The 25,746-nt window shown below is 36.1% G+C and overlaps 1 protein-coding gene across 1 annotated transcript in view; it reads left to right on the top strand.

Annotated features, from left to right (window-relative positions):
* The window catches only part of LOC119533942 (zinc finger protein 398), a 53,135-nt gene that overhangs the window by 15,381 nt on the left and 12,008 nt on the right, over window positions 1-25,746 (top strand). Inside the window, exons 3-4 of the mRNA XM_037835905.1 lie at window positions 2,458-2,584; window positions 3,054-3,167. Coding sequence (XP_037691833.1) covers window positions 2,458-2,584; window positions 3,054-3,167 — 241 coding nt within the window. The remainder of the gene's footprint in view (window positions 1-2,457; window positions 2,585-3,053; window positions 3,168-25,746) is intronic.

Genomic DNA, 25,746 nt, shown 5'->3' with positions numbered 1-25,746 from the left:
GTGAGATGACCATCAAGCGTACCAATATATGCATTGTGGGAGTCTCAGAAGAAGAAAGAAAGGGGCAGAGAGGATAGTCAAAGAAATAAGGGCAGAAAACTTCCCAAAGTTAACCAAAGATCTGAATATATACATCCAAGATGCTCAACAAATTCCAAACAGGATAAACCCAAATGGACCCACACTGCACCATGTTATAATCAAACAGTCAAATGTCAAAGACAATAGGAGAGTTCTGAAAGCCACAAGAGAGTAATAATATGTCACATACAAGGGAACCTCAATAAGATTAAGTGCAAATTTCTCATGAGAAACCATGGAGACAAGAAGGCAGTGGGAAGTCATATTTAAAGTGCTGAAAGCAAAAAATGGCCTATCAAGAAGTCTATATCTGGAAAAACTATCTTTCAAAAAGAGAGAGAAATTAAGACATTCTCAGATAAACAAAAGCTGCAGGAGTTTGTCATTACTAGACCAGCCCTATAGGAAATACTCTACAGACTGAATGGAAAGGACACTACACAATAGATTGAAGTCTTGAGAAGAAATAAAGATCTCTGGTAAGGGTAATGACATGGGTAAATATAAATGCCAGTACTATTGTATTTTTGATATGCAACTCCACTTTTTACTCCTTATAGTATCTAAATGGCAAATGCATAAAATATAATGATAATGATATGGTTTTGAACTCATATGTATAGATAATTTGTGACAGGAACTACATAAAAATGGGAGGATGGAAGTGTATAAAACATAGTCCTTGTATACTATTTAAGTTAAGTTGGTATCAAAGCAAACAAGATTGTTAAAGATTTAAGATATTAAATTTAAGCTCCATGATAACCACAAAGAAAATATCTGAGAATATGCAAACTCATAGAGACAGAGATTAGTGTACAGGTTGCGAGAGGCAGGGAGAATGGGAAGTTAATGCATGATGGGTATAGGATTTCTGTCTGGGGAGATGGGAAGATTTTGGTAGTGGAGGGTTGGTGAGGGTACTGCAACACAGTAAAGGTGATTAATCCCACTGAATTCTATGTATGCTTGGGAGTGGTTGAGATGTGAAAGTTTATGTTTTATATATATTCCCACAATTTAAAAAAAAGCAACTAAAGAAACAATGACAGTTGAATGTAATAACCATTCTCCTGGATGCAATCAAATAAGGGATGAGAAAAGGCTCAAAAGGACATTATTGGAACATATGAAAAAAATGAAATATAGATTGTAAGCTTTATGTCAGTGTTAAATTTCTTCAACTTGGAAATGGCCCTTAAGGTTGTTATATAAGTGAATATCCTTGTTCTTAGGAAATAAATATACATGACAGTATTAAATATTCAAGGAGCATGATGTGTGCAACCTACACTCAAGTGTTCAGAAAATGGATTGATTGGTATGTAAATGGATGAATGAATGGATAAAATGATGAGGCAAATGTGACAAAATATTACATTTGGTGGATCTGGACATCTGGAGGTGTGGTTGGAGTTCTCTATATGGGATTTTTATTATTTTTGTAATTGTCATGTAAGTTTGAAAGCATTTCAAAATAAAAATGTTAAAAAAAAAACAAAAACCCTATAGAAAGCTGTCTTGTGGGAGAAGGAAGAGCCAACCATCATGATGGTGAACAGCTAAATACCTGAATGAGGAAAGCAGAACTTAGGTGATATTACCCATACCAGACACCTTCCTTTTCCCCAGACAAACTCTTGTATTTCTTTACAAGAACCTTCTAGTTTTTGCCTAGAGATAAGTGCCTAGCTTTAGACCAATGTCTTCTGGGAGGTAGGGGAAATTCTGTTCTGTCTAGAAACGTTCAGTTGGTCCCAGGCCATTGCCTTCGTGAAACCTTGACTCCAACTAGCCAGAATTCATGATTGTCTTCTGAATATACTCTGCAATTTTCCTTGTTTAAATGCTTTTCCCGTTCTCATTAGGCCTGTTTACAACCTACCTGTCCTTTAGGACTACCCGAAGTCCCATCTCTTCTAGAATCATCCCAGTCCCATTATAGCTCTAATTTCCAAATTTCCTGTTCATGTCATTAATTTGGCCTACATTAGGGCAGAATCCATATTTTATAATCTTGATGCTTAGAGCAAATCTTGTACTAGGTGGATATTCAGCATATGTTATAATTAAATATATTTATAATATATTTGTTATATATATTATATATAATATATTTGCATTTGTACCTAACTCTTTATGAATGATCATTTACAAATAATGTCCTCCATCCTCCAAAAACTCTTAGCCCTAAGAATTTTCACTTTTCTCCTGAGCATGTTGTGAACTCCTGGAGATTGGATCTGTGTCTAAGTTTTTCCTATATCTCCTTAGTTCCTCCCATAGTTCTTTGTAATTGTTAGCCACTTAGTAAAGATTTGTTGAATGATTGAATTGCAGGGGGAGGGACTAACCCCAGTGTGATTGTAATTTCAGGTGCCTGTGACATTTGATGATGTCTCCATCTACTTTTCCACTCCAGAGTGGGAAAAATTAGAAGAATGGCAAAAAGAACTTTACAAGAATATCATGAAGGGCAACTATGAGTCTCTTGTCTCCATGGGTAAGGCTGAGTTGGCACCTTTTGAATGAGGTAATGGTAGCTCAAAGAGGACTCAGGACAGTCCCTTTACTTCCAGTATCATCATTCTCACTCTCTATCCTTACCTTGATGCAGAATGAAGTTCAGAATTGTGCCAGCAGTAGTGGTTTCCATGGGTATCTTTCACTTTGAAAGGAGCTTGATTTCACTCCTTTTGGGGCATGCTATCACTCTTACTCACTGAAAGTAACAGATGGGCATCAAGAAGGTAGCACATGTACCTTTCCCACAAATCTCTTACCTGCTTTCCAGAACAGATATCATCTGTAGTTGGAAGTAGATGGATGGGAAGAAATGATATGGAGTCTAAAAGAAAATCCCTGGGATTGAGGACCTTGCCAAAGCCTTCTACTCAGCCTTGATGGTGATTAGTTGTCATCCCTATTAATCTTTTCTTTGTCATACGCTCTCCCCCTTTTTCCTCTCCTAGATTATGCCATGAATCAACCTGATGTCTTATCTCAGATTCAACCAGAAGGAGGACATAATACAGAGGACCAGGCAGGGCCAGAGGAAAGTGAGATTCCCACAGACCCCAGTGAAGGTAAGTGGGAAAAGAGATTATCCTCTTCTAGACTCCCTTTCCTGATTAGAGAGGGTGGCTCAGAACTAAGTAAATAGGGCATAGGGCCTTCTAAAGTCTGTCAGTGTTAAAACAACTAGACTTTGAATCATCAAGGATTTAAATAGGAGAGGAAATTTAGAGGTCACCTTTGTCCAATCCTTCACACATTTAAGGGTTATTAATTGTGTTTCATGACAGAAGTACTAAGACCTATATTCAGTAAATTAAACACACCCTTAGATGAAAAAGGAAGCAGTTATGCTCATCTGCAGTGAAGTGGCTAGAGGGAATGAATACACTGTTGTTCAGAAATCCTGAAGGGACCTCAAAGATGGACTTAGCCAGTGCATTCTGAGGACATCAACTGGCAAAGTGGATTTTGCAGTCTCGGTAGCCAGCTGTCATTAATCTTCCCTAACTTTTTTTGATTGGCAGCTATTTGATATTGTGTGGGAAGGGCTGCTGACCAAAATCCAGTTGTATTGTTTCTCTCTAGTCAGAACTTTGCTGTCAGAAAATTGTAATACTTTTTTTCTCTTTTCTGGGTAGAAAGCATATAGAAAGTTTATCCTCTACACATGTCTATTAGATGGACTCCTCTTGCAATCCACCCTCTGTCCCACACATTATTATTTTTTTCTAAAATTTTATTATGAAAAATTTCAATCAAAAAAGTTTTAAATAGTTTTACAGTGAACACCTATATATCCACTACCTGGATTCTCCTGTCAACATTTTACTATACTTGATTATCACACAGATAGCAATCTCTGCATCTCTCTATCCATCCGTCCATCTATCTATCAATCCATCCTATTTTCATTTATTTAAAAATGAATGCAGATATCCATATATTTCCCCCTAAATACTTTACCATGACTATCATTAACCTAGAGTTCAATATTTATTGTTTTATTATTTTGACGTAAAATTTACATACATTGAAATGCCAGATCTTAAGTATACATTCTGTGAGTTTTGAGCAATGCTTACTCCTGCTATAAATTATATTATTTTTAAAACTGTGGGTGATTGTATTTAGGCATGTAACAGGTTGAATTTGATTAATCTCGATATCATGAATGTAAGTAATGAATCTGAAATAGTATCACAAATAAAGATGGGTGACATGATTACAGAAAGATGTTATTGGAAATATCTCCTTAATCTACATTATTAATTATCTGATACAGCCCTCAGTGAGTATGTGAGTATACCATTTTATTTTGGGGGATGGGTAGAAAAGATAAAGTAATTTGATTTTGTAACGATGTATGAGATGACTGCCATCTTGTCAATTTATTTTCACCTTTTTTTTCTTTTTAAAGAAGTTGTAGGTTTACAGATAAATCATGCAGAAAATATAGAGTCCCCTTATCCCTCCCTCACATTCAGTTATACTTACTATTAACTCTGCATTAGTGTGGTACCATTGTTATCATTGATAAAAGATTATTATAATTGTACTATTAACTATAGTCCATAATTTACATTAGAGTTCGCTGTTTGTGCTGTACAATCCTATGGGTTTTTTTGGTGTGTTTTTTTTTTACACTAGTAACAAATGTACAACCTAAACTATCCCCTTTTAATCACATTCAGCTATATAATTCAGTAGTATTAATTACATTCAAAATGTAGTGCTACCATCACCTTCATCCATTGCCAAAACTTTCTATCATCCCAAACAGAAATTCTATACCAATTAAGCATTAACTCCCTGTTGTAGTTTCCTTGTTGCTAAAGCAAATACAATGCAATGGTTTGACTTAAGCAATGGGAATTTATAGGCTCTCAATTTTGAGGCTAGAAGTTCAAACCAAAGCTTCATTAAGGCAATGCTTTCTTCCTGAAGACTGGTGTTCTGGGGCTGGCTACCAGGAATCCTTGGTCCTGGGTTCCTCTGTCACACAGCAATACACATATCAGCCTCTCCTGGTCTCTCCCTCCTCTTCCAGGTTCCATTGAATTTCAGCTTCAGCTGCTCCCTTTGTGGTTTTTTGCTTTCTCTGTGACCTTCTCTATATGGCCTTTGGGAAAAGGATTAAGACCCATCCTTGGCCACACCTTATCTGAAGTAATTTGTCAAAAGGTCCTATTTACAAGGGTTTATGTCCAAGGAATGGATTGAGTTTAAGAACATATTTTTATGGGGTACATCGCTCCAAACCACCACGCTCACCTTTGCCTAATGCTCTCTCCCCCAAACCCTGAAACCCTGTATTCTAGTTTATGACTCTATGAATTTGCTTATTCTAATCATTTCATGTCACTGAGGTCATTCAATATTTGTCTTTTTGTGTCTGGCTTATTTCACTCAATATGATGTCTTCATGGTTCATCCATGTTGTTGCATGTATCAAAACTTCATCCCTTTTTACAGCTGAATGATATTCCATTGCATGTATATACCACAATTTGTTTATCTGTTCTTCTGTTGATGGACACTTGGGTTGCTTCCATCATATGGCAATTGTGAGTAATGTCACTGTGAACAACAATGTACAAATATCTGTTTAAGTCCCTACTTTGGATTCTTTTGAGTATATACCTGGAAGTGGGATTGCCCGATTGTGTGGTAATTCTATACTTAACTTTCTGAGGAACTGCCAAACTGTCTTCCGCAATGGCTGTACAATTTTGCATTCTCATTAACACTAAATAAGTATTCCTATTTCTTCACACCCTCTCCAGCACTTATTTTGCATTGTTTTAATAGTAGCCATTCTAGTGGGTGTGAATTAGTATCTCATTGTGGTTTTGGTTTGCATTTCCCTAATGGCCATTTGTATATTGTTGGAGAAATGTCAATTAAAGTCTTTTGCCTATTTTATAATTGGATTGTTTGTCTTTCTGTTGTTGACTTGTAGGATTTATCCCAGATATTAAATCCTTTTCAGATATTTAGTTTCTAAATATTTGCTTCTATTCTGTGGGTTGTCTTACTACTTGCATGATGAAGTCCTTTCAAGTTTTTTATTTTGATGATGTCCCCTTTATCTTTTTCTTTTGTTTCTTGTGCTTTTGGTGCAAAGTCTTAAGAAACCATGTCTAATACAAGGTCTTAAAGATGCTACCCTATGTTTTCTTTTAAGAATGTTATAGTTTTTGGTTCTTATATTTAGGTCTTTGATCCATTTTGAGTTAATTTTTGTATATTGTGTGAGATGGTGGTCCACCATCATTCTTTTGCATTTGAATATCAGGTTTTCCCAGCACTATTTGTTGAAGAGACTATTCTTTCCCCATTGAATGGACTTGGCACACTTGTCAAAAACCATTGGCCAAAGATATGAGGGTTTATTTCTGAAGTCTTATTTTGATTCCATTGATCTGTATGTCTATCCTTGTGCCAGTACCATGCTGTTTTAATTATGGTAGCTTTGTAATAAGTTTTAAAATCAGGAAGTGTGAGTTATCCAACGCATTTTTTTTTCTCTTCCCTTCCTTATAGATTTCTCTTCCTTATAGATTTGATGATTGTCTTTTCCATTTCTGCACAGAAGGCTGTTAGAATTTTGATTGGGATTGCCTTGAATCTGTAAATCTCTTTGGATAAAATTGACATCGCAGCAATAATTTAGTCTTCTAGTCCATGAACCAGATTGTCCTTCTATTTATTAAGGTCTTTGATTTCTTTTAGCAATGTTTTGTAGGTTTCCACTTTAAATGTATAAGTCCTTTACATCCTTGGTTCGATTTATTCCTAGATATTAGATTCTTTTAGTAGCTACTGTAAATTGAATTTTTTTCTTGATTTTCTCTACAGATTATTCATTACTAGTATATAGAAGTACTACTGATTTTTGCCTGTTGATCTTGTACCCCACCTGTATTAGTTGGGGTTCTCTAGGGAACCAACAGGAGATAGCTGTAAATATGAGATTTTATAAAAGTATCTCATGGACATTTGTGGGGATTCACGAGTCCACATTCTGTAGGGCAAGACTGCAAGCTGGCAACTCCGATGAAGGTTTTCAATGAATTCTCCGGGAGAGGCTGGCTGGCTGAAGTAGAGATGAAAATTCTTTCTTCTGACTGCTGAAGTCATTGGATTAAACATCTCTCATTGTGGAAGACACTCCCCTTAGTTGACTGTAGATGAAATCAGTCATAGATGCAATCAACTTACTGATTATTTAAGTCCAGGAAATGGCCTTCCAGTAGTTAGGCCAGTGCTTGCTTGACCAGACAACTGGGCACCATTACCTGGCCAAGTTGACACATGAGCCTAATCATCACACCACCACTTTCCTAAATTTGTTTATTGGCTCTAATAGTTTTTTTGTGGATGTTTCAGGATTTTCTGTGTAGGAGCATGTTGTCTGCAAATAGGGAGACTTTTACATCTTCCTTTACAATTTGGATGCCTTTTGTTTTTTTTTTCCTTACCTAATAACTCGGGCTAGAACTTTCAGTACAGTCTTGAATAACTGTGGTAACAGTGGGCATCCTTGTCTTGTTCCTGATCTTACGGGGAAAGCTTTCAGTGTTTCACCATTGAGTATGATGTTAGCTGTGGGTTTTTCATATGTGACCTTTATCATGTTGAGGAAGTTTCCTTCTGTTCCTAGATTTCTAAGTGTTTTTTTATCAAGAAGGGGTGCTGAATTTTGTCAAATGACTTTTCTACATCGAGAGATCATGTGGGTTTTTTTTTCCTTCACTGTGTTAATGTGGTGTATTACATTAATTGATTTTCTTGTGTTGAACCACTCTTGCATAACTGGGATAAATCCCAGTTGATCATGATGTATAAATATTTGAATGTGCTGTTGACTTCAGTTTGCTAGTATTTTGTTGAGGATTTTTGCATCTATATTCATAAGGGATATTGGCTGGTAATTTTGTTTTCTTGTGTTATCTTTATCTGGTTTTCATTTTAGGATAATATTAGCCTCATAGAATGACCTAGGGAGTGTTCCCTCCTCTTCAGTTTTGTGGAAGAATTTGAACAGGATTGGTGTTAATTCTTGTTACGTTTGGCAGAATTCACCAGTGATGCCATCTGGTCCTGGGCTTTTCTTTGTTGGGAGATTCTGAGGATCAATTCAATCTCTTTATTTAAATAGTTTTTGTTCAGTTGAGATTTTCTAGTTCTTCTTGAGTCGGTTTAGGTAGTTTATGTGTTTCTTGGAATTTGTTCATTTCTTCTAGTTTATCTAATTTATTGGCTTATAGTTGTTCATAGTATCCTCTTATACTCATTTTTATTTCTCTGGGGTCAGGTAGTAATTGTTCCCTCTTTTATATCTGATTTTGGTTATTCCATGCTTATTTTACTTTGCCAGTGTAGCTAAACATTTGTCAATTTTATTGATATTTTCAGAGTCAACTTTTGGTTTCACTGATTCTCTGAATTGTTTTTTTTTTTTTTTTTTTAATTCCCTATTTCATTTATCTCCACTCGAATGTTTATTATTTCCTCCCTTATGCTCACTTTGAGTTTAGTTTGTGCTTCTTTTCCTAGACCTTCCAATTATGATATTGGGTCTTTGGTTTGAGATTTCTTCTTTTTTAATGTAAGCATTTAGAGTTATAAGTTTCCCTCTCAGCATCTTTGCTACTTCCATAAATATTGTTGTGTTTTTTTTTTTCCATTTGCCTCAAGATATTTCCTAACTTCCCTTGTGATTTCTTCTTTTACCCATTGGTCATTTAAGATTGTGTCAATTTCCACATGTTTGTGAGTTTTCCATTTCTCTCTGTTACTTATTTCTAGCTTAAATCCATTGTAGTCAGAGATCATACATTGTATGATTTCAACACTTTTTTAATTTATTGAGACTTGGTTATCCTGGAGAATGATCCATGTACACTCAAGCAGCATGTGTATTCCACTACTGTTGTGTGATGTGTTCTATGTGTGTCTGTTAGATCTATGGTATCATTAAAGTCTCCTAGTTCCTTATTTATCTTATGTCTAGATATTCTATCCATTATTGAAAGTGGCACTTTATATCTCCTACTATTAATGTGGAACTGTCTGTTTCTCCATTCAAATCTGTCAATATTTACGTTCTGCTATTAAGTGTATATATAATATAATATGATTACCTTTATTAGAGGTCTGTATTTCATTATGCCACTTTGACCCACTGTCTACTGTCCTTTCCTTTCAGTCTGAAGAGCTCCCTTTAGCATTGTTTGTAGGATAGCTCTAGTGGTGACAAACTCCCTCAACTTTTGTTTATCTGGGAATGTCTTAATTTTCTCCTAATTTTTGAAAGACAATCTTTTTAGATATAAAATTATTGGTTGGCAATGTTTTCATTCAGCACTTTAAATATTTCACTCCACTGCCTTCTTGCCTCCATAGTTTCTGTTAAGAAATCAGCATTTTATCGTATTTGGAGTCCCTTGTACATAATAGGTTGCTTTTCACTTGCAACTTTCAGAACTCTCTCCTCACCCGTGGCATTTGAAATTTTGCTTGCTATGTGTATGGGTGTGGTTCTTTTTGAGTTTATTCTTTTCGAGTCTGTTCTTTCTGGAGTTTGTTGGACTTCTTGAATGTGCATATTCATCCCTTTCAATAAATTTGGGGAGTTTTTGTGATTATTTCTTTGAATATTCCTTCTGCCCCTTTCTCTCTTTTTTTCTGGGACTCCCATAATGCATATATTGGTACACTTGATGTTGTCCTACAAGTCTCTTAGCCTCTGCTTGCTTTTTAAAATACTCTTTCTTTCTATTCCTCAGCCTGAATTACTTCAGTTGTCTTATCTTCAAGTTCCCTTAAGCATCTTATGCTGCCATCTTGGTTGACTTTTACCTTGGGTTTTTTTTTTTTTTTTAATGCAATTTTATTCAGATATAGTCACATACCATACACTCATACAAAGTTTACAAACAGTTGTTCACAGTATCATCATATAGTTGTCATCTTCAAGAATCAAGGATACTGGGTGGCAATTCAATAGTTTCAGATATTTCCTTCTAGCTATTTTAATAAACTAAAAATTAAAAAGGGATTTCTATATAATGCATAAGAATAACCTTCGTAATGACCTCTACTCCATTTGAGATCTCTCAGCAACTGAAACTTTATATTGTTTAATTTCTCTTCCCACTTTTGGTCAAGAAGGCTTTCTTAATTCCACGAGGCCAGGTCCAGGCTCATCCCTGGGATTCATGTGCCACCTTGCCAGGCTGATTTATACCCCTGGAAGTCATGTCCCATGTAGAGGGGAGAGCAGTGAGTTTACCTGCCATGTGGACTTACAGAGAGACAGGCCGTCTAACCAACAAAAGAAGTTCTCTGGGACTGACACTTAGGCACAATTATAAATAGGCTTAGCCTCTCCTTTGCAGTAATAAACTTTGTAAGTGCAAGCCCCAAGATAGAGGATTTGGCCTACTACAATGGTAGTCCCCAGTGTTTGCAAAAGTATCAGAAATTTCCCAGGTGGGTAAGTTTAATGTTTCCACATTTTTCCTCTAGCCCTCAAGGGGGCTTTGCAAATACTTTTTATTCTCTGCCCAAATTACTCTGGGATGTGTCAGGGTTTCACACTAACCTGTACAAACCAACCACATCTTACGCCCATTCAAGGTTCCATGTAATTATGGTATTTGGACAAACTGACCATTCAAATTATTTTCTGTGCTACAGAAAATATAGATTTTGCACCAAATAAACATCTCTTCCTTTAGTCTCACAACTGAGGTTTTAAAACACAGTCAATATCATCCTGTTCCCTTTAGTCTGGTTTACCTTAGTTCTAATCAAGTCCATTTTGTTCATATCTCTAATTAAAGTCTGATCTCTTTTTCAGCTTCTTTGATATTTGCTGTATGGGGTAATACTGACATTCATAGCTGCTGAACTCTGGCTCTGAGACTCAAGTGTCACACAGACACCCAAAGTTCCAGGGACCAACCAGGTTATACACAAACAGCTCAGCATCTCAGAATTTAGAAATAACTGTTACAACTCATTAATAGATATGACTGCTGTAAGAACTTAAAATCTAGGAACCTTTAGCATAAGCCTTTCCCTGATAATGCTCTCAGATTCAATTCTCAGTGTTTGCACATTATAGTTGGTCCATATTAGTAAGGCATTATAATGTTTGTCTTTTTGATTCTGGCTTATTTCACTCCACATACTGTCCTCAAAGTTCATTCACCTAGTTGCTTACCTCACAAGTTCATTTCTTCTTGCCACCACTCAGTATTCCATTGTATATATACACCACAGTTCACTATTCCATTTATCAGTCGATGTACCGTTAGGCCACCTCCATCCGTTGCGAATCGTGAATATGGCTGCCATAAACACTAGTGTGCAATGTCTATTCATGTCCCTGCTCTCAATCCTTCCAAGTATATACCCAATAATGGGTTGCAGGACCATGTGGCAACTCCATGGTAAGCTTCCTGTGGAATCACCACACTGCCCTTCAGTTGGGCTGCGCTATTCTAGTTCCTTATCAACAGGCAATAGTACATCCCTCGCTCCACATTTTCTCCTGACTTGTATCCCTCTGTTTATTTTTTAAACTGTTTTAGTCACACACCACACAATCTACCCTAAGTAAACAATCAATGATTCCCAGTATAATCACATAATTATTCATTCATCACCACGATCTATATGAGGACATTTCCGTTTCTTCCCCAAAGAAAGAGGAAAAGGAGGAAAAAAATGAAGAATAAATATATGAAACATAGAAGAAAAATAAAAATAAAATACAATGAAAAGTTCAGACAGCAACACACCACTAAGAATCCCCTGTCACTCCCTTATATCCCGCTCTTATAGACATTGAACTTTGGTATATTGCCTTTGTTACAATTAATGGAAGCATCTTACAATGTTACTATTAACCTATAGGCTCTAGTTTCCATTGATTGTATTTTCTCCCCTGAACCATCCAGTTTTCAACAACTTGCAATGTTGACGTTCATTTATTCTCCCTCATTTAAAAACATTCTTATATTTGTACATTTAATCACCATCATGGACCACTTTAGGTTTTACTAAGTTATACAATCCCAGTCTTTATCTTTTATCTTTCCTTGTGGTGTCATACATGCCTTTTGCCTCTCTCTTTCAACCGAACTCACACTCATCTTTGTTCAGAGTACTTAAAATATTGTGTTACCATCTCACACTATTATGCTCTCCATTCCATTTCTGGTCTATGCAGTCTATCCTGTTGAACCTTCTGTACTCCTTCAGCATCAAATGCCCAATCACTAACCTCTTTTTATCTCCTGATAACCTGTATTCTCAACTCTCAAATTGCACTCATCAATGTTAGTCCATATTAGTGAGATCATAGAGTGTATGTCCTTTTGTTTCTAGCTGATTTCACTCAACATAATTTCTTCTGTCTACCGTTTTGTCTTTTGGATTTTATATGTCATATCTTGTTTTATTTTTATTTTTCTTCCTCTCTCTCTTTCTACCTTTACCGATAACCTTCAATTTTGCACTCTTCTCTAAACCTTTCTCTCCTGTCTTTTCCTCTCTGCCTTTAGTGCTCCCTTAATATTTTTTGTAGAGCAGGTATCTTGTTCACAAATTCTCTTAGTGTCTGATTGTCTGAAAATGTTTAAACTCCCTCTAACTTTTTTTTCTTTTATTTCTTTTTTTTACTTAGTGTGGTTTGTTTTTTTTAAAATTGAGATTGTTCACATACCATACAATTATCCAAAGATCCAAAGTGTACAATCAGTTGCCCATGGTACCATCATACAGCTGTGTATCCATCACCACAATTTTTTTTGAATTTTTAGAACATTTTCATTACTTCAGAAAAGAAATAAAGACAAAAAAAAGGAAACTCAAATCCTCCCATACCCCTAACCATCCCCCCTCCATTATTGACTCATAGTTTTGGTATAGTACATTTGTTACTGTTGATGAAATAATGTTAAAATACTACTAAGTGTATTATATAGTTTGCAATAGGTTTATTTTTTCCCTATATGCCCCTCTATTACTAACTTCTAGATATGGTGTCATGTATTTGTTATAGTTCATGAAAGAGATTTCTAATATTTGTACAGTTAATCACAGACATTGCCCACCACAGGATTCACTGTTTTATACATTCCCATCTTTTAAACTACATCTTTTCTTCTGGTGACATATGTGTCTCTGAGCTTCCCGTTTCCACCACATTCACACACCATTCAGCACTGTTAGTTATTCTTGCAATGTGCTGCTGTCCACCTCTGTCCATTTCCAAACACTTAAGTTCAACCTAGTTGAACATTCTACTCATAATAAACAACCTCTCCCCATTCTTTAGCCTCATTCTGTATCCTGGTAACTTACATTTCATGTCTGTGAGTTTACATGTTATAATTAGTTCATAGTGAGACCCTGCAATATTTGTCTTTATGTGTCTGACTTACTTCACTCAGTATAGTGCCTTCAAGGTTTCTTCATCAACCTATGTTTTTTTAAGACGGTTTTGTTCACACACCACACATTCCATCCTAAGTAAACAATTGATGGTTCCCTGTATAGTCATATATTTATGTATTCACCACCATCACCACTATCTAGATAAGGACATCTCCATTTCTTCCACAAAGAAGGAGGAAGAATCAAAGAAGGTAGAGAGACAAAAGAAAAAGAAAAAAAAAAAGAAAAAAATGGAAAAAAAACAAACATGACAGCTTAGAAGCAACAAAAGGAAAGATAGTGTTAAACAAAAATGGAATAAAGAGTCAGACAATATCACCAGTGCCAAGAGTCCCTTACCCCTCCCTTATGTCCCCCTCTTATATGCATTTAGCTTTGGTATATTGCCTTTGTTACATTAAAGGAAGCATAATACAATGTTTCTGTTAACTGTAGTCTCTAGTTTGCATTGATTGTATTTTTCCCCCAATACCACCCTATTTTTAACACCTTGCAAGGTTGATATTCATTTGTTCTCCCTCTTGTGAAAACATGGTTGTACATTTTATCACAATTATTGAGCACTCTAGGTTTCACTGAGTTATACAGTCTCAGTCTTTATTTTTCCTCTTTCCTTCTCGTGTCCCACATACTTCTAACCTTCTTCTTTCAACCATACTCACAGTCATCTTTGTTCAGTGTACTTACATTGCTGTGCTACCATCACCCAAAACTGTGTTCCAACTTCTCACTCCTGTCTTTTCCTGTCTGTCTATAGTGCTCCCTTTAGTGTTTCCTGTAGAGCAGGTATGTTGTTCACAAACTCTGTCATTGTCTGTTTGTCAGGGAGTATTTTAAACTCTCCCTCATATTTGAAGTGCAGTTTTGCCAGATACAGGATTCTTGGTTGATGGTTTTTCTCTTTCAGTATCTTAAATATATCACCCCACTTCCTTCTTGCCTCCATGGTTTCTACTGAGAAATCCGCACATAGTCTTATCAAGCTTCCTTTGAATGTGATGTATCGCTTTTCTCTTGCTGCTTTAGGATTCTCTCTGTCTTTGATGTTTGATAATCTGATTATTAAGTATCTTGGCGTAGGCCTATTCAGATCTGTTCTGTTTGGGGTATGCTGCACTTCTTGGATCTGTAATTTTATGTCTTTCATAAGAGATGGGAAATTTTCACCAATTGTTTCCTCCATTATTCCTTCTGCCCCCTTTCCCTTCTCTTTTCCTTCTGGGACACCCATGACATGTAAATTCATGTGCTTCATGTTGTAATTCAGCTCCCTGAGACCCTGCCCATATTTTCCATTCTTTTCCCCTATCTGTTCTTTGGTGTGTAGGATTTCAGCTGCCCTGTGCTGTAGTTCATTTATCCTTTCTTCTGCCTCTTTAAATCTGCTGTTGTATGTCTCCATTGTGTTTTTCATCTCTTGTATTGTGCCTTTCATTCCCATGAGTTCTGACAATTATTTTTCAAACTTTTGAGTTCTTCCTTATGTTTGTCCAATGTCTTCTTTATATCCTTCATCTCTTTTGCCATATCTTCCCTCAACTTGTTGATTTGATTTTTAAATTGATTTAGCATTTTGTTTGAAGATCTTTAATTAGTTCTTTCAACTCCTATATCTCATTGGAAGTACAATCAAAGTTTGGAAGTATAATTAAAGTTTCTTCTTTTAATTGAGCCATATCTTCATTTTTCCTAATGTGAATGGTAATTTTTTGTTGTCTAGGCATCTGGTTTCCTTGATTACTGCAATCAGATTTTCCCAGACGAGATGGGCTGGGTATCAGGAGAAGGCTGTATTCAGTATCAGGTTTCCCTGAGGGCGAGACCCAGCAGATTGTCAGACTTTCTTGTGAGGCCTCTAAACGCTGTGCTTTTCCTATCCTGCCCAGCAGGTGGCACTTGTCACCCCTCAGCTTCCCACCAGGGTAAAGAGGTATGGTACATTTTTCAGTGGACCCTGTCTTAGCCAGGGACTGAGGGTGTCAGAAGTCAAGCTTAAACTGTTTCTATCCACCCCTCCCCGCCCCAAGGCCCTGGGGTCTGAGTTCTCTGAGGGAGGGCAGCCACTTGAGCTGGGGCCTGTCGTCCCCCCCTCCCCATTTTCTTAGGGAAGATAAGCCCTTAGGGGATTGTCTCCTACACTTGAGTTTTTCCTTTGACTCTCTGACTATCTTAACTCCACCTTTGCCTGGGCCAGTGCTGTCAACTGAAAATGCCTGAGGCTTTCTCTGATGAGCTACTTAGAATGAGAGAAAAAAAAAAGGAAAAAAGAAGTCCTCTTTTCAGAGCCAGTCCCCAGCCTTCCAGTTCACCAGGCAAGAACCAGAATTGGTACCAGTTCTGTGTTCCCCCTTTCTTGGGACACAGCCCTTTTCCACTATTCTAAGCTCAGTGAACTCCAAAAGCCTCTGTTTTTATTTATTTATGTATTTTTTTTCCTGTCAGCTCTGCCTCTTCTCTGCTAGGGGAACTCTCCAGGTTCCTTTCCTGCTTGTTCCGGGTTTATCTGTGTTCATAGCATGTACTCACTAGTCCAGATTTGTTAATTAAAACCGCAGTTGGAGCTTGGTTGAGCTACGTTCCCTTGCTTCTGTCAGGGACTGCTTCTTTTTCCCACAGTCATGTTTTCCAACTCAGCCTGCCATGTCGATAGGGGAGGGGCACCAGCTCTACAGTTCGGGGATCTTTACTTACAGTTCTATGCTGCGATCTCAGCTGTTCCATCAATTCCAGACTTGTGTATGATGTCTGTTCAGCCACAGATGTTACCCCATCAGTCGTTCCAGAGTTTTTTATAGTTATTCCTGGCTATTAATTAGTTCCTCTAGGGGACTAACTAAATTCCACACCTCCCTATGCTGCCATCTTGCACCACCCTCCTCTTTACCTTAGTTTTTAAAACTCCATTTCTAGGTAGTCACTTCATATATTTTAATACATATTCACTTGAAATTAACAAGCAATGTAAGCATTGTATTTATTTAACACTCTGATTTTATTCTTATTGTTTTAGTTTGCATTGATGATTATCAACTTAGACATTTACTGAAACTTGAGTTTAGGATTGATGTGACTTGGGCCAATCAATATGCAACATTCAAAAAAATAAACTCACATGGGTGTATTCCTTAGAAACCCTTACAATTTTTCCCCTTTGGATATAATTATATATTCATGACTTTTTGTAAATTCAGATATTTTCTTTTGGTTGCTCAAATTGTTAACTTTACAAATGAGAGGCCTCTTAAGCTGGTTCTTGTATCCTTCCAGTATTGCCTCAGTAATTTTGAAAGAACCCTTGTTTTCTGACAAAAATATGTTACAAGTTGTGTTGGGGGTCTCCATAACCATCCCTAGGTTGTTAAGTCTCTAAAACACATAGAATTCAGCATCTTATTGTACTCACAGCTAAGATTTATTACAGTGAAAGGATACAAAGAAATATCAGCAAGGGTAAAATGCACATTGGGCAAAGTCTGAAGGAAACCAGGTGCAAGCTTCCAGGAGTCTCCTGCCAGTGGCGTTGCCTAAGATGTACTTAATGCCTTCAGCAATGAGTTTGGCAGTACTTGCAAAGTGTTGTCTACCAGAGAAATTCATTACAGAACCAGTGCCCAAGGTTTTTTTGGGGGGGTTGGTCACATAGGCACTCTCTGTCTAGTGCATCCCCAAATTCCAGACTACCAGAGGAAAGTGTGTTTAGCATCAGCCACATTGTTTGAACAAACTGTTTCTGCACAATGAGGTACTCCTTATCATTTAAGGAAAGTTTTATATTAGTTTAGGGAACTGCTTACCAGCCAAAGGGCAGCCTTGCAAGCAGGCCTTTCTAAATAAAGATAAGCAGTCTCAGGCCTGCTATGTTAATTCTATTTTGCACACAAGTCTATTTTGAATTTTCCTTCTTCTACCACATTAAAAGAGCCTTGATTCTTTCAAGTGGAGATAGTGTTAGACCAATATGTGGTCATTTGATTGTTCTATATGAGTACTAGATGGGTGATACTAATGCTAGTATCTTTACTAGCTTTAGTGACAGAATAGAAAAACATCTTTTAGATTAATCTTCATTTAATTCTAACCTTTTAAATCGTTTATTCATTTTGTTATAAAAATTTTTGATTTTTTTTCTTTTTGAGCAAGTAGCTTCTCACTTCTCTAACATCATCTTTAAAATAATCAATTTTAATATATCATTTGTTGTTAGATCAAACCAAGCATTTATATCAAAATATTGATGTACTTTTAGAAACCTTAATTTTCTAAAATACATTTTAGTTTTATCCATATTTTTTATAAAATAAAACCCATAATCAGTTACTGTATTATTATATTCCATTTTAGAGTTTTAGGAAGAAGTACTGCGCTTTATAATTAAACAAAAATATGTAGATAGAATACACATGGGAATAATAATGGCTCTATGTGGCACCTCCTCCCCTTTTTACATCCAAATATCTTGGAATTAATTTTGCAGTATATGAATTCAGATGATCCTCCATCAGAATCTGGTGAAAGGAAAGAGAAATCATATCTGCCCAGGTACTACAGTCATCAGTACCTGGTATCATAGATAAAAATCTCATACAATTATTAGAGAATACCAGTGAATGAGAGAATGCAGAAAAATGTAAGCTTTTGAGATTTTCTGAAATTTCCTTTAACTCTATTACTAGGGCCAAACTGGGGCAGCCAAGAGTGTGAGTTGAGAGGATGGGAAGGGGCATTATTTTGTCCAAGTGGTTTTATTATTGAACTCCAATTTTCTAGAGTTCTTTGGAGAAAAACTACCCAAGAAGTTCAGGTGGAATAATTAAACTTATAGTCCTGGGAAGATTCTTTGATCATCTTTGTTCCAGGTATATTGTCATTATTTGATGTTTATATCTGTTCACTGTAGTCCAGCAAAGTCATCTTATAAAATCAATGATTAAGGCACATCTTAATTTATGATAGGACTTTAATTTAATTGCTTCAAGACTTTTAGTTTAACCAAGGATCATCTGAAAATGCTAAAACTTACAGGTTTTAACTTATTATATACACACTTAACACTTTCTACCTAGCTATGTTACACTCCCACACCTGTTTTACAAAATTTCCAAAAAAAGTTTTTATATTTTTACCAATGGTAGTTTCATGTCTCAAATATTTTTTATTGTCTCTTAAGTCATATCTCAACACTAGTTTTAACTTAATTTGTTTATATTATCCTTACACAAATCCCAGAACATCAAGTTTCTGGCTCCTTTTCTGAAAGCATAGGTCCTTATCTGTTTAAAACACACACACACACACACACACACATAAACAAACACATAATCGGATTTATTTATACTTAAAATAAATAATATTTAACCAGTATAACCATTCAAATATTTTATTTTCTTGTAATCAGTCTTCCTATTTTTAACCACCTATCGAACCTAAAACCTCAGTATTTATCCAGTTCCTTTCACCTGATCAGTATTCAATTTGTCTCTATTCTCTGGCTTTCTCCAAAGACTGCTGCTCGCATGAACCAATGATTTCACTTTCATTTTGTGTTTCTTTAAGTATCCACTGTTGTAATTACTCAGGACTGTGAGGAATATCCTTTGAGTGCCATCGTGCTGAACTGGCCAGCAATTGGCGTAATTTGTCACCAAGCAGGTGTTTGTATCAGGGCATTCTGGTGTTCAGGTCCTCCTGTACATTTATTTCACTTCTAAAATGTCTTCATTTTATGGTCTTCCACCAAATTTTGATAGAGACTACAGAGTTACAAATTACATTCTATGACAGTAGTCCTCAGAATCAATTCTTTAATTAAATAAATATTATTTAGTTGTACTTATCTAACCAGAGGGTCTTTTAACATCATCATTCAAAAGGAACGGTTCCTTCCTCATCCCAAGTTCAATGAAAACACACTTGCCAGTGAGGGCCCTAATGACAACAGCTGCTTAAATTTCTAGAGAAATGGCATATATATATATATATATATATATATACACATACATATATATATTTATGTATGTATACACACACACACACACACATTTACTGAATTATTCTACATGTCCAGTATTGGGTATTGGGAGTCCACAGACAAATGAGGAAGTCATAATAAATAAGGTTCAAGAGAGTAATACATACACAACTCACTCAATACTATGCAATAACTTCTATTCCAGGAGTGATGACACAGTAGACACAGTGGAGAGTGGAGTGGTAGTGTCTAACTCTCTCTGAGGGGTAGAAGGAAGGCTTCACAGTGGAGATACCATCTTACAAAAGGGAAGAATTATTTTTCAAGAGGAAGAATGGGGCATGGGGTGGGCAGCCAGGAACTGGATGAGTGTAGCTGTGTATGTATAAAAGATCGAGTTTACCTTGAAAGTCTGAAATGAGGTAAAGTTAAGTTTAAAATCAAGTTATGAAGTAGTGTGCATTTTCTCTGTTGTAGCCAATTACAAGTCTCTGTGAGTGGATCTGTGATTCGGAGCTCATTTGATGCCACTGTAGACAAGGATGACACTGGCTTGAAAGCCAGTGAGTGAGGCTGTGGCAATTATTTAGAGGAGAGACAATAAGGACTAGAAAGAGGACTATGGGGTCAGGGAGGAAAGAACTAATATAAGAGATATTTTTCCCCATAGCTTTTTATAGTTCACTTCTCTCTAATGTTGTAGCAGAAGACCCAAAAGAATCCTAATACCCATCAATAAGGGACTGTTGGATAAACAATGTTTATCAATGTAGTGCAACTATAAGAAGTAATCTCTATATACTGCTATAAAGAGATTTCCAGAATATGTTGTTAAGTTAAAAAACCAAGGTACAGAACAACTTTATATAGTGTGCTATTTTATCTTAAAGAGGGAAAATATGAAGATTTATACATATTTGCCTAAATTTTTACAAAGCAACAATGAGAGATTAAAACAAAAACCAATAGAGATGGCTACCTATACAGGGGGAGAAGGAATGTTGACAGAAGCTAAGACATCTCTGACTGTCCTTATTCTATGGAGTTGATTTTGGAACTTGAAATGTATTATTTAAAAACAAAATTAAATTTTAAAAAATCAAACATTAAAACAGCTAAATCTAATGGTATCAAGTTAGTGACATACATAGGTTTATTTCAAGTGACTTTAAAACATAATATTTTAACTTTATATCCCTAAAGGAGATATATCCTAAAGATTAAAAGAACCAAAAAGAAATCTTAAATTGAGTTCATATTAATAGTAGTAATAATATTGGTGTTATTTTGAAATGTATATTTAAATAAAGCAAAGATTAGGTTAATGTCATTAGGAACTAAGATTTGCAGATTAAGAGAAAAGAGATACAAGTATAAAATTAAAGAATTTAATTGAACTCCTGTAATCTTAAATATAAATCAGAAGTATTAATAATAAACTTTTCTAAGAAGTATGCATTTTATACCTTTGTCCACTGAAAAGACCTAGATACAATGATAACCTATTAGTAATTAGCAGCCTTATCATCCAGATTGTGCTCTCTAAATCAATTTCTTGAAGACATCATTGATTATGTGCCTGGGGCAGGAAATGTACAAGATGAGCCTGGGATAGTCTGTCTTACCAGAAATGAAGGAAATAGGATGTCTGAGTTGTATGAAAGGACATAGGAGTCTATCTGAAGGGGCTCCTACTGGTCATGGAAAGGACAGTTTGAGGATCAAAAGGAATGATGACTGCAATGGAGTGAAACTCGTCAAATACATAATATTCTATGGGTTCATTATGATAAACAACAAAAATAGTCAAAATACTTTAATCACATTTGGAGGTTTCTAGAGCACCAACTCATTCAGAAAGTTGATAGAGACAACCAAGCCTTGAAGAAGTCTCACTTTTGATGAGTAAAAAGTTCATCATGTGACTGGCTGTTAAAAGATCCTCTTCTGCAATACAGAAACGCAGTGAAACCAAAAGTTGGTTCTTTGAAAAGATCAATATGATTGACAAACCTTTAGCTATACTGACAAAGAAAAAAGGAAGACACAAATAACTAAAGTCAGAAATGAAAATAGGGACATTACTACTGACCTCATGGAAATATAAAGGATTTTAAGAGCATACTATGAATAAGTGTATGCCAACAAATTAGTTAATCTAGATGAAATCAACAGAATCCTAGAAACACACAAGTTACCTAAACTGACTCAAGAAGAAATAGAAAATCTCAACAGACCAGTAAAAAGTAAGGAGATTATAATTAAACATCTCCCCCACCCCCCACCCCCCCCAAAAAAAAGAGTCCAGGACCAGATGGTTTCACTGGTGAATTCTGCCAAACATTCCAAGAAGAATTATCACCAATCATGTTCAAACTCTTCCAAAATATTGAAGAGAAGGCAGTTCTTCCTAACTCTTTCTATAAGCCAACATGCTAACATCATACTCCATGGTGAAAGACTGAAAGTTTTCTCCCTTGTCAGGAACAAGGCACAGATGCCTGCTTTCACCATTATTCAACATTTTTACTGGAAGTTCTAGCCAGAGCAATTAAACTAACTAATTAACTAACTTAATAAATAAATAAATCACCATTATTCAACATTATACTGGAAGTTCTAGCCAGAGCAATTAAACTAACTAACTAACTAAATAAATAACCATTATTCAACATTGTACTGGAAGTTCTAGCCAGAGCAATTAAAACAAACAAACAAACAAACAAATGGCATCCAAATTGGAAAGGAAGAAGTAAAAATATCTTTATTTGCAAATTATATGATCCTATATCTAGAAAACCCCAAGAATCTACAGATAGTTACTGGAGTTACACAAACTCAGCGTGGTTGTGGAGTACAAAAATCAACACACAAAAATCAGTTGTTTTTCTATATGCTAGCAGTGATCACCCAAAAATTAAATCAAGAAAACAATTCAGTTCACAGTAGCATCCAGAAGAATAGAATATCTAGGAATAAATATATCCAAGGTTGTGAAAGACTTGAATACTGAAAACTACAAAACATTGCTGAAAGAAATTAAAGACCTAAAGTTTGGAAAGACATCCTGCATTCATGGATTAGAGGACTTAATAATGTTAAGATGTCAATACTACCCAAAGGGTTTCAATGCAATCCCTATCAAAATTCCAACAGTTTGTTTTGCAGAAATGAAAAAGCTAATCCCCAAATTCATATGGAAATTGCAGGTGACCCAAATAGCCAAAAACATCTTGAAAGAAGTTGGAGAACACATTTCTGATTTTAAAACATAACTACAAAGCTACAGTAATCAAAACAGTGTAGTAGAGGCATGAGGATAGAAGTATAGACTGACAGAATAAAATTGAGAGTCCAGAAATAAACCCATACTTCTCTGGCTAATTGATATTTGACAAGGGTACCAAGTCCACTAAACAGGGAAAAAGTAGTCTCTTCAGCAAATGGTGTTGAGACAACTAGATATTCACATGCAAAAGAATGAAATTGGACCTTACACCATATACAAAAATCAACTCAAAGTGGATCAGTGACCTAAACGAGAGAGGTAAAACCGTAAAATTCTTAGAAGAAAACACAGGGGAAAATCTTCATGACTTGTATTTGACAATAGATTCTTAGATTTGACACCAAAAGCATGAGCAACAAAAGAAAAGATAAATTGGGTTTCATTACAATTAAAATCTTCTGTTTATCAAAAGACATTGTCAAGAAAGAGAAAGGATAACCCAGAGAATGGGAGAAAATATTTGGAAACCATTTATCTCATAAAGGTTTAATATCTAGAATATGTAAGAACTCTTACAACTCAACAACAAAAAGACAACCCAATTAATAAATGGGCAAAAGACTTGACTAGACATTTCTCCAAAGAAGATAAACACATGAAGAGACTCAACATCATTAGTCATTAGGAAAATGCAAATCAGAATCATGAGATACCCCTTAAAAGCCAGATGGCTATTATGTGGAGAAATTGGAACACTTGTGCATTGCTGGTGGAAATGTAAAATGGTGCAGCTGCTGTAGAAAACAGTTTGATGTTTCCTCAAAAAAGTCAAACATAGAATTACCATATGAACTAACAACTCCACTTGTTCTGGTTTGCTAATGCTGCCAGGATGCAAAATACCAGAAATGGATTGGCTTTTATAAAAGGGGGTTTATTTCATTTCACGGTTACAGTCTTAAAGCCATAAAGTGTCCAAGGTAAGGCTTCAACAATCGGGTACCTTCACTGGAGGATGGCCAATGGCATCCAGAAAACCTCTGTTAGCTGGGAAGGCACATGGCTGGCATCTGCTCTGGAGTTCTTGTTTCAAAATGGCTTTTTCCCAGGATGATCCTCTCTAGGCTGCAGCAGCGTCTGGGCCTGTGTGGCTCTTTTTAGAGTTCTCCAGTGATCCAATAATGATCCACGCTGAATGGGTGGAGCCACACCTCCATGGAAACGTTCAATCAAAAGGTCACACCCTAATCCAAGGTGTCACTCACAGTTGGGTGGGTCACATCTCCATGGAAACACTCAAAGGATTCCAATCTAATCAACGCTAATATGTCTGCCTCCACAAGACTGCATCAAAGAATATGGCCTTTTCTGGGGGACATAATATATACAAACTAGCACACCACTCCTAAATATATACCCCCAAAAATTGCAAACAGGGATTCAAATAGATACTTGTGTACCAGTGTTCATAGCAGCGTAGTTTGCCATAGCCAAGAGGTGGAAGGTACCCAAATATTCATCAAGAGATGTGAATGGATAAACAAAATGTGGTATATACATACAGGGGAATATTCAGCCATGAAAAGGAATGAAGTTCTGAAATAACTCAGACACAAAAGGACAAATATTGTATGATTCTGTTTATATGAAATATCTAGAAGAAGCAAATTCATGGAGACAGAAAGTAGATTACAGGTTTTCAGGGGTTGACTGGGGATCTGACGGGGGTATGAGGATTTATTGTCTGTTAGGTTCTGAGTTTTTGGTTTGGGTAATGGAAAAGTTTTGGTAATGGGTGGTGTTGATGGTAGTACAACACTGTAAAAGTAATTAATGCCACTGAATTGTACCCTCAAATATGGTTAAAATAGCAAAGTTTCTGAGATACATATTGTTATAACCACAAAATATATTTTTAAAATTCTCTTCCTTGTACCCAGGTTCTCCCCTCCTGCCTTTTTCTGTGTGTGTGTAAATGTGTGTGTGTAAAATCTGGGGTAAAAATAAGACAAAGATGGGCTATGTTTAAATACACTTCAGCCTCAGCTGTAGTTCAGAGTAGTAAGTTGGAAAGACAACCTCCTACATGTACTAAAATCTGTTTTCCCAGGCTCTAAACCTAACTTGACAGTTTTGGGGGCCTTTGTTTTATCCAACCTCTTAATTCTGCTTTGAGCACACTTTTAGATTTCAGTGGTCTCTGATTGATTTAAAAGTCATTGGGCAAAACAGCAAGTTCTGTTCATTTGTTAGGAATAAAACCACAATCTGCCTACAAGTCCTTTTTGAGAAATAACTGAGCTTGAAATAGAGAGCTTGAATTTATTTACTCTCTGGACCCTGTTAGCTTGCCAGCTTGTCCTTTTCGGCCAAAAAAGGCCTTTGAAACCTAGGTTGGAATAGCAAGCACAATTTCTATACTGATCAAATGAGGCAAGTTATGTGCAAAACCTTTGAAGGCTATGCTTTATTCTTTCAAGATGAATCCCCAAGACTTGATGGAGTTGCAAATATTATTTCCAAACTCCCAGGATGCAGGAAACAGTGACTAATCCTTAGAGTCCAGAATTGGGAATCAGCAAAGAATGTTTCTGGGGCATCAGAATCAGTGTCTCAACTGACCTAGCTTCTTCTTCTTTTTTTTTTTTTTTAATTAAATTCAGTTTTATTGAAATACATTCACATACCATACAGACATCCATGGTGTACAATCAACTGTTCACAGTACCATCATATAGTCATGCACTCATCACCCCAATCTATTTTTGAATATTTTCCTTACATCAGAAAGAATCAGAATAAGAATAAAAAATAAAAGTAAAAAAGAACACCCAAATCATCCCCCCCATCCCACCCTATTTTTCGTCCAGTTTTTGTCCCCATTTTTCTACTCATCCATCCATACACTAGATAAAGGGAGTGCGATCCACAAGGTTTTCATAATCACACTGTCACCCCTTGTAAGCTACATTGTTAT

The sequence above is a fragment of the Choloepus didactylus genome, chromosome 5, assembly GCF_015220235.1.
Source record: "Choloepus didactylus isolate mChoDid1 chromosome 5, mChoDid1.pri, whole genome shotgun sequence".
In the NCBI taxonomy this organism is placed as follows: Eukaryota; Metazoa; Chordata; class Mammalia; order Pilosa; family Megalonychidae; genus Choloepus; species Choloepus didactylus.
Note: the sequence above shows the minus strand (reverse complement) of the source record. Positions and strands in the feature narration are given on the sequence as shown.